This window comes from Silurus aristotelis (assembly GCF_946808225.1).
Source record: "Silurus aristotelis genome assembly, chromosome: 15".
Lineage (NCBI taxonomy): Eukaryota > Metazoa > Chordata > Actinopteri > Siluriformes > Siluridae > Silurus > Silurus aristotelis.
Window position 1 is genome coordinate 18,281,183 of NC_139588.1, and position 18,398 is coordinate 18,299,580.

At 37.7% G+C, this 18,398-nt stretch overlaps 1 protein-coding gene across 1 annotated transcript in view; it reads left to right on the forward strand.

Annotated features, from left to right (window-relative positions):
* LOC310737466 (bifunctional protein GlmU-like) overlaps positions 1-3,211 on the forward strand; it is a 4,232-nt gene extending 1,021 nt beyond the window's left edge. Inside the window, exons 2-3 of the mRNA XM_083561794.1 lie at positions 2,298-2,483; positions 2,891-3,211. Coding sequence (XP_083417920.1) covers positions 2,298-2,483; positions 2,891-3,142 — 438 coding nt within the window. The 3' untranslated portion in view covers positions 3,143-3,211. The remainder of the gene's footprint in view (positions 1-2,297; positions 2,484-2,890) is intronic.
* Positions 3,212-18,398: the final 15,187 nt, after the last annotated feature.

The following is an 18,398-nucleotide window of genomic DNA, read 5'->3' on the forward strand; positions in this document are numbered from 1 at the left end:
TGTCCACTGTGCCCCTTTGAGCCCCATGAAGAGTTCATTGAAACGGAGAGATAGAGACTGACACAGAAAGACTGTGGGTGTGTGCAGCCTATACAGATGAAGAAGCTAGTCTGCAGGAGAAAGAGAATTAGAGGCAGATAAAGACGGGTGAGAGAAAGACACACTGAATGGATGCGCTGACCCGTGGAACACAAAACACAAACTGCGCAAAGGCTCTAGTACATTCACAGCATGCGGCATGTAATGAGAAAAGGACATACTGCAGAGGCCTTCTTCTGCTGAAAGATACACAACCTCACACACTCCTAAATAACTACAACCTTTACAAAACATTGAGGGCATTTGTAAAATTCCAGATCCTCACCCGCTCCTATCCAAGGTTTACTCCTCACCCTTAGACTTGACAATAGTGTCTCAATACAGCTGTGTCTCATTCATTAATTAGACTTAATAAACCAGATGTACATTCAGGACAGTAATGTATAATGCACGCTTACAACGCAACTCATATTTATTTTTTAAATATTTAAAGGTGCGTATCATTTCCTCAATTGTGCCTCACTGATTGTTTTCTACAAGAGCAAATATAGATTACTTGTTAAATGTGGTGTCACCTACTGATGACAGTGGACCTTGTGTGTCTATACACTGAATAAACATCAGTACATAAACATTAAATGCACTATGGCAGCTCAAATGTAAACAGATTATAACTGACTTTTATCCACCCAGTCATAATTATTTATCCAATCATTTGTTCTATTCGGGGTCTCAGTGGTTTTAAAATGGAAACCAGGAAAATACTATAAATAGGAGCCTACTATACCTACTATTGGTACCAATTGTTTTATATAAAAATGTTTTTCAAAATCATATATACACTATATTGCCAAAAGTATTGGGTCACCTGACCTTTCCTGCTATATGTGGTTCTCAAGTATGTATATATACTGTATATATGCTCTATATTGCCAAAAGTATTGGGTAACCTTGTCATAAGTACGGTGTGTGATTTTTTGAGCGTTGCATTCCTGGGGTGCAGTCAGCGTTCCAATTTATCCCAAAGGTGTTCATTAGGAATGAGATCAGAGCTCTATATCAGGCCACTGAAGATCTTACTCTCCAAAGTATGTAAACCAGATCTTCAAGGAGCTCATTCTGTGCACAAGGGCATTGCCATGCTGGAACATGTTTGGGATTCCAAGTTCACGTGAATGCAAATTTAGATTATAGCGCATCTAAAGACGTCCTGTACAATTGAGTGCCTCCAGGTTTTTGGTGACAGTTTAGGAAAGAACTACAATGAATTTGGAAAAGACTTTGAAGTTCATATTCATCGGTTGCTCATGAGTCTATGTGTAGCTGTTTACGTAAATACACCTTTTGCCTATATACGTAGTATGATGTTATAGAAAGAGAAATGATTTATAATCACACTGGCTGATATCAGAAGACCCAGGATGTATTTACTTTTGAATCCTTACAAGGTTTCCTCCTAATATCGTCTCATGGAATTTTTCCTTGCCTCCATTTCATCTGTCACATTTCCAAAAAAAATTACATTCATCCTTGTGAGATCTTTTCTGAATGATATAATCTCTGTAGCCCCAGGATTTTTTGATTTGCATGCAATTGTATTTTTGGCTCCACTCAGAAACCAGACATGTGAAGGGCCACTCTGCCGATTAAATTACTCCTTCTATTAATTATGGGAATTGGCCATCAATTACAATCAGAAGCTTATAAAAGTCATTGAATTAATTAAATCTTAAATCTTCCAAACTATCTGAAAATAATACAGTCTTGTGTATGTCTACCAGAATTCTGATTGGTAAAGTAGTGAATTTAATGATGAAATCAATCTCCAATCTAAATTAGTGTAAAATTGTTGTAAGCTTACTTAGTTGTTAAATGATCTTTATATTTGGCCAAAGGATTTTATAATAACTGGAAACTGGGATTCAATATTTTAGGTGTGTATAAACTTTTACACACATTCAAAAGTCTATATATTTCTCACTCAGAACTGTAGAGTAACTGTTCTGGGTTATGCTCTATAATTAGTATACAGTGTAAAAGCAATAGTGAAACAAAACACATGCCTCAAGCTGTAGTGATATTATATCACATACAGTGCCAGCCTGATAAATTATGGCTTAGTGTATTAAAAAACTTCTTTATGACTGTAGTAGCTACATAACTATATTATGGGGCAGCCACTGTGATAACTTGAGTCTTACCTACAAGTCATTTTCTCTCTGTCTCTCTCTCTGTTCTGTCTGTGTGTCTGTGTGCAGTCTGCAGTAGGCTCATCTCTGAGTGTGTTTGCATTGCGTCTGGGCCCAGGACAGGAGTTGCTGTCCTCTCTGCAGGCATTCGTACAGGAGAAGCAGCTCAAAGCTCCTTTCATCATCACATGTGTGGGCAGCGTGACAAAAGCAACACTACGACTGGCCAACGCAACGTCAGACAAACCCAATCAGGTACTGTATATATTAGCTATCGAGTATGTGTATCATGAAATGTGCAAAAGGCTAATGAAGCACTGGGCATATCTTCATTCATTCATTCATTCATTTTCTCCCGCTTATCCGTAATTCGGGTCGCAGGGGCAGAAGTCTAAGCAGGCCCCTGCCTTCGACTACTGCCCAATCCTCAAAGCACCGTCCCTTACGGTCCCTCCTGCAGGTGGTGAGCCCACGGGAAGTGGGCATATCTTAATCCTTATAAATCTGTTGTAAAGTAGTGTTTGAGTTGTGTGTGTGTGTGTGTGTGTGTGTGTGTGTGTGTGTGTGTGTGTGTGTGTGTGTGTGTGTGTGTGTGTGTGTGTGTGTGTGTGTGTGTGTGTGTGTGTGTGTGTGTGTGTGTGTGTGTGTGTGTGTGTACGTAGGTAATTCGTCTTCAAGAGCGCTTTGAAATTGTGTCTCTGGTAGGCACACTAAACACCGAAGCTCATCTGCACATCAGCCTGGCTGATAAAGAAGGCCGGACCGTCGGCGGTCATGTACTGGGTGACCTGGAGGTGTTTACAACAGCAGAAGTGATTTTAGGGGAAGCCACTGATCTGCACTTTACAAGACAGATGGACAGCAGGACCGGCTTTCCTGAGCTGGTCATTGAAAAGCGTCTGGAGCAAACATAATGCATTTTCGAGAAGAAGAATGATGTGTGTGCAGGGTGTTTAAATAAACAAAAATTCTATGTAATACAATGACTTTGTGTATTATGCCTCAACATTAGCTGAAACATTTCAATGAATAGTTGCTTAAACTTTTGGAGATGCTTTTGCTTGTAAAATCGGTATTTCGGGGCTTTTTTAACCCCAACTGAGTTTGAATTCTATATAATTGACCTTTAAAAAACAAATAAATCAAAATGATGATCATCAAGCCATCAGGTGAAAGATTAATTAAGCACCATGAGGCATTTTGAAAGGAGACTGGAACAGTTGGTGTTTTTTTAATACACAGAAAGTGAAGGATTAAATCAACACGGTATTACACAGTATAATTTTTTATTACTGCAATGAAATAAAGATGTGATTGCATAATCAGTTCACTTTGAGTTCACCCTCTGGCAATCTCAAAGCAGAACACAGGTACTTCAATCAGTATAGTTTATAAATCAGTGGGATTCATTAAATGCATCAGGAATTACAAGCTCTTGATGCATGTCTCTTCAACGTTCACAATTATGTAATAAAAAGAAACCTGTTGGTAATTTTACTGCTCAGCGTGCAGAGGTAGATCTGCCAAAAAAATGACCTTGAAATCAGCAAGACTCTGAATATATACATGAGCTTCGAAAGAACAGACACTTGTCTTTTAGGCAGCGTGATTACGTGACCATCAGCTGCCCTGAGTAAAAACAGAGGACTGCATTTATGAGACATTAGTTAAAGGCATGGCTGATTTGCGTCTGTTGTCCCATTGCGATCGTTTAAATATAAGTGGTACTTGAGAAAGTGGCAGTGCAGCAACGATGGAAAGCTTTAGCCTTTTCTTTACATCATGCTAAAATTAGCCTAATGACTCGATGCTGAAGCCAGGTATCAGCTCTGGAATTATTTGCAGAAATTATGGCTACAAAGGTTTTAGTATTTCTTAACAACTAATCTTATTTGATAACCTAACATAACAAGAAATGAAATGAGGGGGGAGGGAAAGGTTGTTAAGACAAATGATGTAATTGGTATACATACGTAAGCGAAACAAACAACAACCAGGGTAACAATTTTTTTAAAAAGGGAAGAAGAAAGAAAAAAACAGAAAGAAAAAAGAACCATGAATCTGTCCAGGACAGGACAGGAATAGACTGCAGCAAACAGGTAAAACAGCAGAAAAATCATTGGTGCTCCTATGGACTCTCCAGGACCATACAAGAACCAGACATTGGGTAGGAAAAATCACTACTGACCCTTCGCACCCTGGACACAACTTCTTTCAATTTCTCCTTTCTGGCAGGTGCTACACAACTTTGTTCATCAAAACTTCTGCTACATGATCTGATCCTTACAGTAGTTATGGAATACATCTACAGTAGGCTCTTACATGCACATGTTTTGGGTAATACCCAGTGGTGGATTTCCAGCATTTAGATATCTCTCGAGATCCCCTGCTTTTTCTATTAGATGATTCCACTCTCCAGTTGAACGTTTATCAAAAAATGACCATACCAGCTGCAAGTACTGTCGCCCAAAAGACTATTTTCAGTTATGGATAGAACCATTCACTCCCACAACATTTACTTGGCTGTTTTTACATAGTTCTTTTAAACTGTGATCTGTAATATGTTTCTAAAATAAAACTAAATTTGAATAAAAATGTTGATCACAAAAAACTTTTGCTTCATATCTATAGGTACTGCATTATCAGAACAGTCATTGTGTCATCCCAATATGCTTCCCACAGTATTGCTGCTGTACATTTTACAAATGTTCTAAAGTAAACTGTTTATCTTACGTGACACACAACATTGCTATTTGCACTAACATACACTATCACACTTTATGTACTTCACTGTTGTAAAGTCATACTGTCAAATGATCTGTCATATACAATGTATTTAATACTCGTATTGTCTGTATTGTCTTGTATAGTCTAAGCTAAATGTATAGTTATTTATGCCTGTACTTTTTAGAGTCACCAACAGCTGGCACCAAACCTGATTCTGATTCTGAACCAGGAAAAGAAAATAAATCCTACTTACTGTTCTCCATTGTCTATGTAGCTATATTTAAACATATTACACTTCAACTGTGTTATGCCACATCATGATGCTGTAACTATAAAGCAGGCTATTTGTTCTAAAACCAAACACCTGCTGCTGTCTGTATTTGTATTTGTATTTACAAACCATTACAGTTTAATCTAACTGCTAAATTCAGTATCTGGGGTTCACTCGTTGGTTAGTTCCATTAATGGATGTGGTAAATTGTGGATGTGGATCCAGCAATGTGAATTAATAAAAAAAACTTATAACTCTGTGATTGTAACTTCCAGGATCCAGTGATATGGTGAATGCACTTGACAAAAGGTACAAAGGTACCTGAAATGGATCTGTTAAATCAGACTCTTACATTAACTATTACAAGAATATTTTAATTATGAACTGCTCTTTCATGATCTTTTATTGTACCATAAATATAAACAAAGTGATATTAAAGTAACCATAGCTGAACAGTAAACCTTAACAGTGATGGAACTATAATGAATGGACCTTTGGTGAAGATGTTTCCTCTTTTTGAGTCTGGTTCCTCTCAAGATTTCTTTCTCATACCATTTCAGGGAGTTTTTCTCTTGCAACTGTCACCACTGGCTCAATCATTAAGAATAAACTTAAAGGGTTAAACCTATGGGCATTAAAATGATAGGCACAAAAATAATTAACTATTACTATTTATATATAAATAACTATTTATCTCTGTAAAGCTGCTTTGGGACAATATCTATTGTAAAAAGTTGCGATAGAAATAAACGTGTTTTATTTAATACACATTGAAGTTACTTTTTATCTAATTTATTCATGGTCATCTTCTATTTCTCAGAGTGTACTTGAAAATATATACATATTTGTTATACAGTAAACACACTCTGTATTGTTAACATCCATCATTTATGACCTTCAAGTGTCTCCACCTTATGATAAGTAGATAGAAAAGAAAATGTTTTCCCCATTGTGGTTAGAATGCAACAGCTTCTACCTATCATACACTCTGGCTATAAAATCGAACAAGAAAACTAGACACTCGGCTTATCTGTGGATCCTCTTTGGGACCTCGATCAAGCGTTATGTCTCCCTACAGACTGGCTCCTGAATCCTTTTTCAATTTTCCTCCCTGATCTCTAGGATCACTGGGAATGTAGGGGGTAATCAGTCCCAAAGGGTAAAGAGGTCAACACTCTCCAGCACCAGACTGAGCAAACACACCAAAACAAAAGGCCAGAGATGCCTGCAGAAATGAGCTTTGTGTTGAAACACTTGTGGTCAGCTCCATTTAAGTCTGCGTTTGGCAGAATCCTGTTGTTTCCTCCAACACACTTAGGCTTGTCTCTTTTAATGGGATGTTGTTTTCATTGAGGTTAAGCAAGGGCAGGTGCTCAGGGCATGAGCTGGATATGTGCCAATATAGTATATGAACATTCAAGCCTATACGAATTTGGACAGCAGTGCATTTGTATTGCTTTGCCTCTGTATACCACCAAAATGGATTGAACTAAGCTTCAATTCAAGGGGTTAAATACAAATATTGCATTAGCCATATAGGAATTGCAGCCATTTTAACCATCCCACCATTTTTGCAGACTCAAAACTAGCTGGACACTTGACTGGTAAACAGTTTAAAGGCCGTCTTTACTCTTATTTTTCGGTTTCTGAATATTCTAATTCTACATATAATCTCTACAAGATTTATTTTTAATTACTGAATGAGAGCTCTAACCCAGTAAGCATTTGGTGTGTTCATATGTTCTTGAATTTTGTTTCGTTTTCCTGATTTCAGCCGATATGTTGAATACATCCTTTAATGTGCATTGACAAATCAATTAAACATGGCAGATAAAAAGCCTTCTACATGACTGACACGGTGACAGCCTATCTTCTTTAAAAACAATCAGTCAAATTTAGAATTAGTAACGGAGCTTTGCGTGAGGAGGATTATGATCTGCCCACTCGTTTTCTGTCTGATCCTTCGTTTTCTCCCTATTCTTTTCTCATCCCAGACACCCCTTCAGTTCCCTCTCAATTTTGAGAGCCAACTTGTTCCAATCTGTGTTATGAAACATCTTAGAGCTGTGGTTTGACTATGAAGATATGTCGAGCGGCGCCCTCTTCACTCGATGAATCTTTACCGATCTGTGTGGGAGGAAGCGCTTAAGAAGTTTCATCATTTAACAAAGTCAAAGGTTATTACAAAGAACAACTTCAGATGTAGTATGATGGGAAAAACAAGCAATAGTACAAACTGAAGCAAATCCTTTATAGCTTACATTAGGTGCTAATGTATTGCTATTTAAAGGACCTGTTGGAATCATCAGCAAAAAATCAACTTAAACAATTGTCACAGGTGTATTCTTTTCTAATTACTATAAATTATGTCTTTTTGACCAACCGTCAGAGCAGGTTGATTTGATGGAAATGAGCGCTTTTGAGCAGGAGGAGGAGGAGGTCTGAGCCACCAAGGCCACCAGGCTGTACAAAGAGGCCATTATGGACCCTGTATGAAGATATATTTAATGGGTAAAAGAAGGTCAGCTTTACAATCGCTGTTTTATATTAGCCTTTGTGACAACAGTTGGACTGGTATAGAGTTTAGATAATAAAAGGAATGTTTAAATCTTCGTCTTCATCCTGGTCAGGGTCGTGGTGAATCATGGTAGCCTTTTAAAGGATGCAGGAATATACTCAGGATGTGTCTGTACCATGAGGAAAGGGGGAAGAGGCTGATGTGCTTTCACAAACTCTCTTTCTCTCTCTCTCTCTCATTATGACATTATAAGATTATGAACATGAAGTGAATAACACTGATTATCTCTTCATCATGTTAGTGGGTGGGATAATATTATCCAGTTGATGTGTTAGAAGCAGGAAAAGGAAAAGGCAAGCATAAGGACCTTAGTGAGTTTGACAAAAGCCAAATTGTGATGGCAAAACAACTGGGTTAGAACATCTCCAAAACTGCAGTGGCCAGTATCTATCAAAAGTGGTCCAAAGAAAGAAACAGTAGTGAACCGGAGACAGGGTCAAGGCCAAGACTCAGTGTAGGGATGTAGGGAGCGAAGGCTGGCTTGTGTGGTCCGATCCAACAGACAAGCTCTCGTAGCTCAAACTGCTAAAGAAGTTAATGTTTTAATGCCCAACAGGTCAGGACTGTTTTGGCAGCTGAAGGGGGACCAACACAATATTAGGCAGGTGGTCATAATGTTCTGCCTGATCAGTGGCCATAAAGCTATACCTGGTTGGTATATAAGGGAAATATATTTACAGTATGTTGCAGGCATTGCACATATTTTCATATATATGGTTAAAAAAAAAAAAATTCCTAATATATAATATGTAGATATCACTGTTGCATAAGTGAGAATTCATATTCACCTTCCTAGATTCATTTAGACCACACTGACAAATAGTGTGGGCTGCTTAAGAGCATCTACAATGCGCACTGTGAACATTACAAGCCTGGCCTTAAGCTAAAATAAACCCTATTTTTTGTCATCTCAGAATTTCCACTGGACTTTCAACCACTTGGACAAAAATGCTGAAGCTATTTATTACACTCAGGCTATCCATTAACACTGAACAACAGGCTGACATTTTCTCTTCTGAGTTTAATAGTGGTAAGTATCAATAATGGAACAGCATGATGATGGAACAACATGTATTGTAACATTCAAATTCCTTTGTTTTATCTAGACTAAAAACATTTTGGTTTGAGACTAAAAGATGAATACTAGGTAGGAGATCAGAATTTCAGCTTTTATTTACGGATATTTATATCCGAATGCGCTAAACAAATTACCCACCCAAAAAATAGAAAAATAAGACTTACTGATGTTCTTTTTTGCCTGTTTCTTTTTCTCTGTTAATACTTGTTTACATAAATAATTGTTTACATAATTAATAGCTCTGGCTGTCTGATTGTGGTTTACGCTTTTGTTTAAGTGAAGACTGTATGTTGTATTAATTAAGGAAAAAGCAACACGAAGACCAGGAGCAATCTATGGGATATAACATGAACATTAAGAGAGCAGAAATATAGAGGCTATATTACAAGATGCAAACAAGTCATAATTAGTAAGAATCAGTGGGCCAAATTGGAATTTGCAAAAAATCCAAAATGTAATAATAATAATAAAAAATAATTGCATTGGTATTCTAATACTAATGGTTTGCAAGTAAATAGATTTAGACAAAAAAAAATCAAGGTTTCCTTTAATGTAGTTCTCAATATCGAAAAATTGAGAACTACAATCTGAAATGCTGTGTATTGAATAAACAGAGTGATCACTGACCAAGAAAATTGCACACCAGTGGGGGGTCTTGAAGCTTTACCATTACACCATTGTGCAACCTCCATTATGCTGCTTTTAGTTTAAATACCATTACAAAAAAAGAATGGCCAGTACCATATAACCATCACTTATACCCTATGCTTTTGACTTTCATGTCTTTTGAGCAGGCTTCTCCTTTCTGCCCCAGAAACACCACTATAACACACAGGGTAGCAACAAAACACAGCGCTTTGAAGAGCTAAAGTGTAAATTGACACATAACCCTCTCGTAATTATAGGTTTCACAGCTGTCATTGTGATGGCCAGGGCCCACTCATTTGAGGCTCTCCTGTTGAAATAGAAAAGAAAGTCCTAATGGATTTGCTCTCCTTCATCTGGCGTATGTCCCAAGGTTAACACATTGTAAGACGCTGAACTGGTCCACCGGCACCATGAATCGGTCCTTGCTGCTTAGCCATGACAGCCCAATGGAGTAAATTGTTTTTTGTTTTTTGAGAGTGCAGCTGCACTCATCTTTCTGTCTTTATCTACAGTGCTTCATTTTGGCTTAAAAAAAAACAGCAAAAGGATGAGCAAAAAGAATGTAAAAACAAACAAAAGATATTTAGTGCTACTTTCAAATATCAAAATGCTTTCACTTTGGAAAATACTCAACACATTTTTACTGTTCTGGAACCTTCCGAGACAAGAGAGTGGTTCCAGGTCTCTGATGCAAAAAATAAAAAACATGGCCAGATCTATGATCTGTGTGATAGAAACATTGCCTGTCATGCTGTGGAACCAATAAGCATAGTTTATGGAGATAATGTGCCCATTTGCTTTATTTGGAACACCTGTACACCCATTCTTTTCATTGAAACAATGCATGAAGCATTTTATAGGGTTAATAGTGATGCTTCAGCTAGAGATGATGTATGTGGGTGGTGCAGCTGTGGCTGCATGAGATACCTGTCTGTAATGAGCAATCGTTAATCACCTAGCTGATCAATGACAGTGGGTTCCCACTATATATAATTCACTTGAAATGGTGACGTGATCAAGTGAAATTAAATGTTAATTATGGTGAAATCATGCACTATGATCACATAGTCAGAATGTGTACATTATATATGGAAACCTGACCATTACACACATATGTCTTTGTGTGTTGTAGCATTTAAGATTTCAATGGAACTTAAAGGCCCAAACCTGTTCCAACATAAACTCCACCCCAGTAAACACCTTTGGGATAAACTTAAACACCAGCTGCACCCCAAACCTCACCCAAAATCAGTACCTGAGTTCTCTAATGTTCTTCTGGCTAAATAAAGATCATTCTCATAGCATCGCTCCAAAATCTAGTGGAAAGCTTTTCCAGAAGATTGGAACTTGCTATAACATCAAAAGAGGACTAACTCTGGCATATGGGTGTGATGGTCAGATTTCCACAAACATTTAGCAATATAGTGTCTATATACCTCAAAACTGATAGAGGGTCTATGCCAGCTTGTAAATTATTTTTCAGCTTCATTATTATCTGACCAATAAATCTGAGGTTTTCTATTTGACATTTTCTATCTAACTTATTGTTAGTGTTAAAAATACCTGCCAGTGATACAGCATGAGTAGTTTTTTCTTTTTCTTTTTTACCTGATGACCGATTATAAGAAGCTATTTTTTTTTTCTGCAAGAAAACTTTTAAAGTATTTGGAGAGACTCCAAAATGGCAAGAATAACAAATCTTTACAATACACTTTTTGTACATGCACATTAACCCATGTGAACCTCATGCCTGTTTTTGTGAAGTTGGAGGAAACTAGAAAATCTGGCGGAAACCCAGTGTGCACTGGGAACATGTGGACTTATATATATTGACTCTATATATCTAACTTATATAACATCTTACATTTTACCAATTTGTGAGATAATGACAACAAATCAGACAAAATAAAAAAAATAAAAAAATTTAAATGTGCACTGCTGTTTTGACTTATTTTCACTCGTTAAGATAATACATGAGTCAGTACATGCTTATGATTTACAAAATAAATGGAATAATTTTTTGCATTAGCTAGCCCATTTTTATGATTTCCTGGTCAACACACACCAAGTGGTAGTTTTACAAAATCCCTATGATCATGAATACAAGGTTAATATTGATTATCTACGCAACTAAATCCCTGCTTAAGCTAAAAGTGAAACATTTTATGCAAAGTCTGATTCTTTGCAAAACTAGAAGAAATTGGCTATGGCACACTTGTACACAGCACAAATGCCAACAATCGGCCTCAGAAAATAACTGAATCCCAGTCCAGCTTCAGGCTACCTGGAGGAAGCGCGTTTGTTATTAAAATCCTTTATTCCGGTTGCTCATTCTCTGCATTTCCATGCTAATGGGAGGCTAAGGACCCTCACGCTCTCATATTACAGGCTATATCAGGCCACCCGCCAGTGTGTTGTCTTGCTTTTTACAGAGTGCTTTCAATTCACATCAATTTAGGCCAATTAAACCATGCTGCATCCACTGAGAGTGCTTTAGAGCTGTGTTTCAACCCACTCCTATCAATTAGGCCAAAGGAAAAAGATCCCAGTTTCCGTGGTGCCATGAAATTATGAGACATTTTCACTCTGTTATGGTGCGTCTTATATTTTTTTTGCTTTTCAGAACGTCGTAGTATAAATCAGAGAGGTGCCTCACCTTTTGTATGCTCTCTTCGTTTTCAGTGTCACTAAAACTGATTGTTTATCCAAATGCGAGTGTTTGAATTAATTTACAATAATTGACAACTAAAATGACAACACAATGCATACTAATATAGCTGGAGGATGTTGATGAGGTTCTAATACCTGAACTACAAGTTTCCATATATACCTTTACTTACTCATCAGTAGCAAAATAATCAAGAAACTTTACCAAGATAGAGATATTAGACTCTGATACTGAGTTCTTGAGATATCATGCTAATGATGAGAATCTCAAATAGGCACAGATATGGAACATATAAAAATAACCAGTGCTGCAATATAATATTTTCTTTATGGTTAAAAGTCAGAGCTACGATTTAAAAATCATCTACGCATTCTGATCAATCAGATTGGATTGTAGAGGACTGGCTATAGTCAATGCTGTAAGCAGACCCGTCACAGTAAAACCTGAATTCTAATTTCGTTACGTTCTTTAGACCACTGTCCTACATGGTTCCATCATCAGATATTAAATGATCAGATTAATGGACCATAAAAGCCAGTTTTGTAGCAAAATGTGGCCGGTTCAGTTGAAGTCAATTACCGGTATTAGTGTACTATTATGTCAAGCACCTTAGCCATTAGTGGCCATCAAAAACATTTTTTCATGTCCAGTATTAGGATTACTTGTATGATGTTGGTTGTGTGTGGTTTCCTGAAATATGCTTTTAAATGGAGAATCCTCTTTTAATATAGAATGTGGTTCAAATGGGAATACTATAATGTATCAGGCGACAACAAATAATAGTAATAATAGTAGTAGTTTTAGAAGTAGTAGTAGTTGTAGTACTTTTCCTGCCATACTACATATATATAACAAATATATACATATATTATAAATATTATATAGATATTATAGATATATACTAGAGTAGCCAATGTGCAGCTTGTATTACAGTACAGATTTACAGCCATTATTGTCAAAATAGCTGACAACAAAAGTGAGTACACCCTAAGTAATAACAGCTGTATGCTGTTTAATCATGCAAAGCCACATGTCCTATTTATCATGTTCATGTTTTTGTGTGCTTAACAGTATTATACAAATTTGTGTATCTTGTATTATAGCAGTTAAATATGTACTTTGAGCACAGTTCTCTCATACTGACCACTGGATGGTCAACATGGCCCCTTATGGCAAAGAACTCTCCAAAGATTTGATCATTTGAATTGTTGCTCTCCACAAATATGGCCTAGGCTACACAAACATCAGTAACACCCAGAAACTTAGTTAAAGTACATGGCCAGGGTCATACAGAGGTTTTCCAAGATGTTTTCCACTAGAAACAGGTCTCATAAGGGTCCATCAAAAAAGATGATTCCTTGTGTTGTGCATCTGGTGCAGAAATGGCTAAAAAGAACAGATGCATGACTGCTGCCAGCTTTACTTTAGAGGTTGCAGAAGCAGAAGGTCTGCTTGTCAGTGCTCAGATCATACGCCGCACACTGCAACAAGTCAGTTTGCTTGGCCGTCGTCCCAGAAAAAAAACTCTTCTTAAGCTGGCTTACAAGAAAGCCTGCAAACAGTTTGCTGGATACAACCTGTTCCAGAGCATAAATGACTGGAACCATGTCCTGTGATGAGACTAAGAAAAACTTGTTTGGCTAAGATAGTGTTAAGCATGTGTAGTGACGCCCTGGTGAGAAATACCAAGAAAAGGTATACAGACAAGCATGGTGATGGGTCATCATGGTCTAGGGCTGCATGAGTGCTGCTGGTAGTGGGGAGCTGCGGTTTATTGAGAGAAACATGGATTCCAACATGTACTGTGATATTCTGAAGCAGAACATGATGCCCCCCTTCAGAAACTGGGCTGACCGGCAGTCTCCAGAAATAAAAACAACCCCAACACACCGCCAAGATGATACTTGCCTTGCTGAGGAAGATGAAGGTGAATGTGATGGAGTGGTCAAGTATGTCTCCAGACCTGAACCCTATTGAGCACCTGTGGGGATCCTGAAGTTAAAGGTGGAGAAGCACCATGTGTCATTCAGCAGCTTTGTGATATCATTATGGTGAAAGTGAAAGAGGATCCCAGCAACAACCTGTGCAACTCTGGTGAATTTCATGCCCAGGAGAATTATTGCAGTGCTAGATAACAATGGTGCTCACACAAAATATTGACACTTTAGACACAGTTTTGACATGTTAAGATATTAAATTATGTTATTTTTTATGATATATTATATTATATTATATTATATTATATTATATTATATTATATTATATTATATTCATTAATTAGCCTAGAAAGCTTTTAGATACAGGTATATTTAACATAAATTTTGCCTTATAAAAAACAGAGTAACTATCAGATATCATTTTTATCTATTACAAGTCATTAAAAAACCCACAAGCCAATTTCACAATTTTATTCTGATCTATTACAATTTCCTTTTGTAATTCCAGATTATAAATAACTATCCCATAACATCACACTCAATAGACATACATTACTGTAGATGAGAAATCTTGTACCGTATTTTATATTGTGGTAATGCAGAATCTTTGAGGCTGTCAACTAAGGCAACTTTGATTGTGTATGAATTTTAGCCATGGTAGATAATGGTGCTCATTCTCTTTACTAAACAAAGCAGTCTTAAAGAAGGTGCTCTTCAAAGAGGCCCATGGTTCATGACCCTGGCTGAGCCACGGAGGTGTAAATTGATCTATTGTGCTGTCTGAATTCATCTTAAGCTTTTCATGTTGAGCTTTTCATGCATCCCAAACTGTCGCTAATCACAACATCGAAAGGGGGACTGTGAATAATGGCTCATGTGGATTTACTGCGAGCAAAAGAATTTATTTAATTCAATTACACAAAATATTGTTTGCCAGCCTTTGGCCTTAGAGCGTTTAGTACCACTGCTGACATTTTTTACATTAAAAATAAAGACACAGTGAAATAATGTACACAAGTGAAGCAACACTATTTCACTTCAAGACTGTTTCTTCATTTATTTTTTCAGTCATCCATCTATTCTTAAGAACGAAAGAACACTGTGAATCCATCACAGGGCATTGTATTCACACACTCACACCCTCATTAATATCAACTAAAAGCTGGTAGTCTGAAAATGTGTTAAGGAAACCTTTTCTTTCTAATTCCACCAAGTAATCAAATAAACAAACAAACAAATTAAGTAAATAAGTGAAGTAAATCATGTAAATAAATAAAGTTAAGATTTATTTAATAAATGCTTAGAGCATTTTACTACTATCAAGTGAAATTTGTATATGATATTTTATTAACAATATAAACTACACTTCAATTTATAATAGAGAAAAAGAAATGTTTTTTTACCTGTTTCACAAAAACAACAAGTAATATACCATTAAGTGTCTGGGGAAAATATATTATAAGAATAAGGACAAATTGCTGGTGCATAATGTATTGGTATGTAGTTTACAGTGGAATATCCATTTAGTACAAATACTCAAATAGCTCATTTTTAATTCTCAGATCTTATCTGGCTGTAAATTATGCTTGTTCTAATATTTTATATATAATTTGTTTGTTTGTTTGTTGCATTTTGTAACAGTCAGTAATTTTTTATAATTTGTTTTATAATTTTAGCAATAGACTAACCCACAATGGAACACAGTCTACAAACATAGCTTCCTGTGATATGCAGTCCATCACATTCACCATTCACAACCACCATATAATTCTGTCTTACTCTTACTGACTTTCATTCCCCTTCTCTCCAGCGCATACCTCCACCTCTCTAGGCTCTTCTCAACATGTTCCCTACTCTCGCCACAAATCCCAATATCATCCACAAACATCATGGTCCATAGAGACTCCTGTCTGACCTCATCTGTCAATCTGTCCATCACCACTGCAAACAGTAAAAGGGCTCAGAACCGATCCTTGATGCAGTCCAACCTCCACCTTGAACCAGTCTGTCGTTCCTACTGCACACTTCACTACTGTCACACTGTCCTCATACATGTCCTGCACCACCCTCACATACTTCTCTGACACACCTGACTTCTTTATAAAGTCCTCTCTCAGCACCCTGTCATGCCCTTTCTCTAAATCCACAAACACACAATGCCTCTGCTTCTGACCTTCTCTACACTTCTCCATCAACATTCTCAAAGCAAATAAGGCATCTGTGGTGCTCTTCCTCGGCATGAAACCATACTGTTGCTCACAGATGGTTACCTCTTCTCTCAGCCTGGCTTCCACTACTCTTTCCCATAACTTCATGGTGTGACTCATCAACTTTATTCCCCTGTAGTTACTGCAGGTCTGCACATCTTCCTTATTCTTAAAGATCGGTACCAGCACACTTCTTCTTCATTCCTCAGGCATCTTCTTACCTTCCAGAACCTTGTTAAATATTCTGGTTAAAAACTCCACTGCCATCTCTCCTAAACATCTCTACGGTATGTCATTTGGTCCAACCGACTTTCCACTCGTTATCCTCTTAATCGTTGCTCTCACTACCTCCTTACTAATCCTATCCATCTCATGCATCACCATCTCTACACCATCCAACTTTCTCTCTCTCTCTCTCTCTCTCTCTCTCTCTCTCTCTCTCTCTCTCTCTCTCTCTCTCTCTCATTTTCCTTCTTCTCAGCACACTCTCCTCACGCTCACTTTTCTCATCACTCTGTCGATTCCAATTCTGTTTTCCAACCTCTTTCTCCTTATACTTCCTCATTCCACCACTATGTCTTTCTTATTATTTCTAGATGTCACACCAAGTACCTTTCTAGCTGTCTCCCTTATCACTTCTGCAGTAGTGTCCCAATCATCCAGCACCTCTTCACCACCACAGAGCCCCTGTCTGACCTCTTCCTTGAACCTTCCTCCTTCAGTTTCCACCATCTTACTCTTCTTTTAGTCCTCACTCTCCTCCTCTTTTTCTTCACCTACAAAACAATCCTACAGACCACCATCTGATGCTGTCTAGCTACACTGTCCCCTGCCAACACCTTACAGTCTCCTACAGAGAACATAGTCCACCTGTGTGCACCCTCCTCCACTTTTATGTCACCCCATGCTCCTCCTTCTTCTTAAAATAAGTATTCACCACTTCCATTCCCATCCCTTTAGCAAAATCTACCACCATCTGCTTATCCACATTCTTCTCCTTAAAACCATACATACCCATCACCTCCTCATCCCCTCTCTTTTCTTCACCTACATGCCCATTAAAGTCTGCCCCAATCACCAATCGTTCATTCCTAGGTACACCACCTACCACTTCATCTACCTCACTCCAGAATTTCTCCTTCTCCTCCATCTCACAACCCACTTGTGGAGCATAAGCCCTGATGCCATTTATCATCAAGCCTTCAACTTCCAGCTTCACGTTCATCACCTATCAGAAACTCTCTTCACCTCTACTACACTCTTACTAAACTCTTCCTTCAAAATCACCCCCACACCATTTCTCTTTCCATCCACACCATGATAGAAAAGTTTAAACCCACCTCCAATGTTCCTTGTCTTACACCCTTGCAACCTTGTCTCCTGAACACACAACATATCTACCTTTCTCCTCTCCATCATATCAGCTCCCTCTCTCCCTTTACCAGTCATAGTATCAACATTTAAAGTACCAACCCTAACCTCCACTCTCCTCCACTTCTTCTTTCCCTGCTGTCTCTGTAGATGTCTTCCTTCTCTCCTTTTCCTCCTTCAGACTTGATTATGCCAATCTTGGTCAAGTCTTGGACACTGAAATGTTTGTGTGTGTGTGTGGGAAAAGTGTGTAAGGTATGGGAGAATTGCAACACCGCATTGTCACTAAGCTGGGCTTAAACGCATCCTACTAACCAAATAAATCCAGCTAATAACAGACTAACTGTCCACATAGTTTCGTCATTAATAACCATGCTAATGGTCAAACTAAACTGAACCAAAGAATGAACAGCAAAAAATATTAAATAAATATACCCTGAATGTGGATAGCCAACATATTTAAATCCTGAGGATAGTTTTTAAAGTTCACATTGTAAAAGCAGGCATAATAATGATGGTCTGTGATGTTGAGCTAATGCATTTATGTTCCTCTTTGTGTCGCCTCATTAAGTGCAAGGCCAATTCATTAAGTAATTGGTCCCTGGTTGTTTATGAGTATTAAGGTTGTCTTTTCAGAAGCATTTGAGAGACGCATTGTACTTGTCTTGCATGGTATGAATACGAA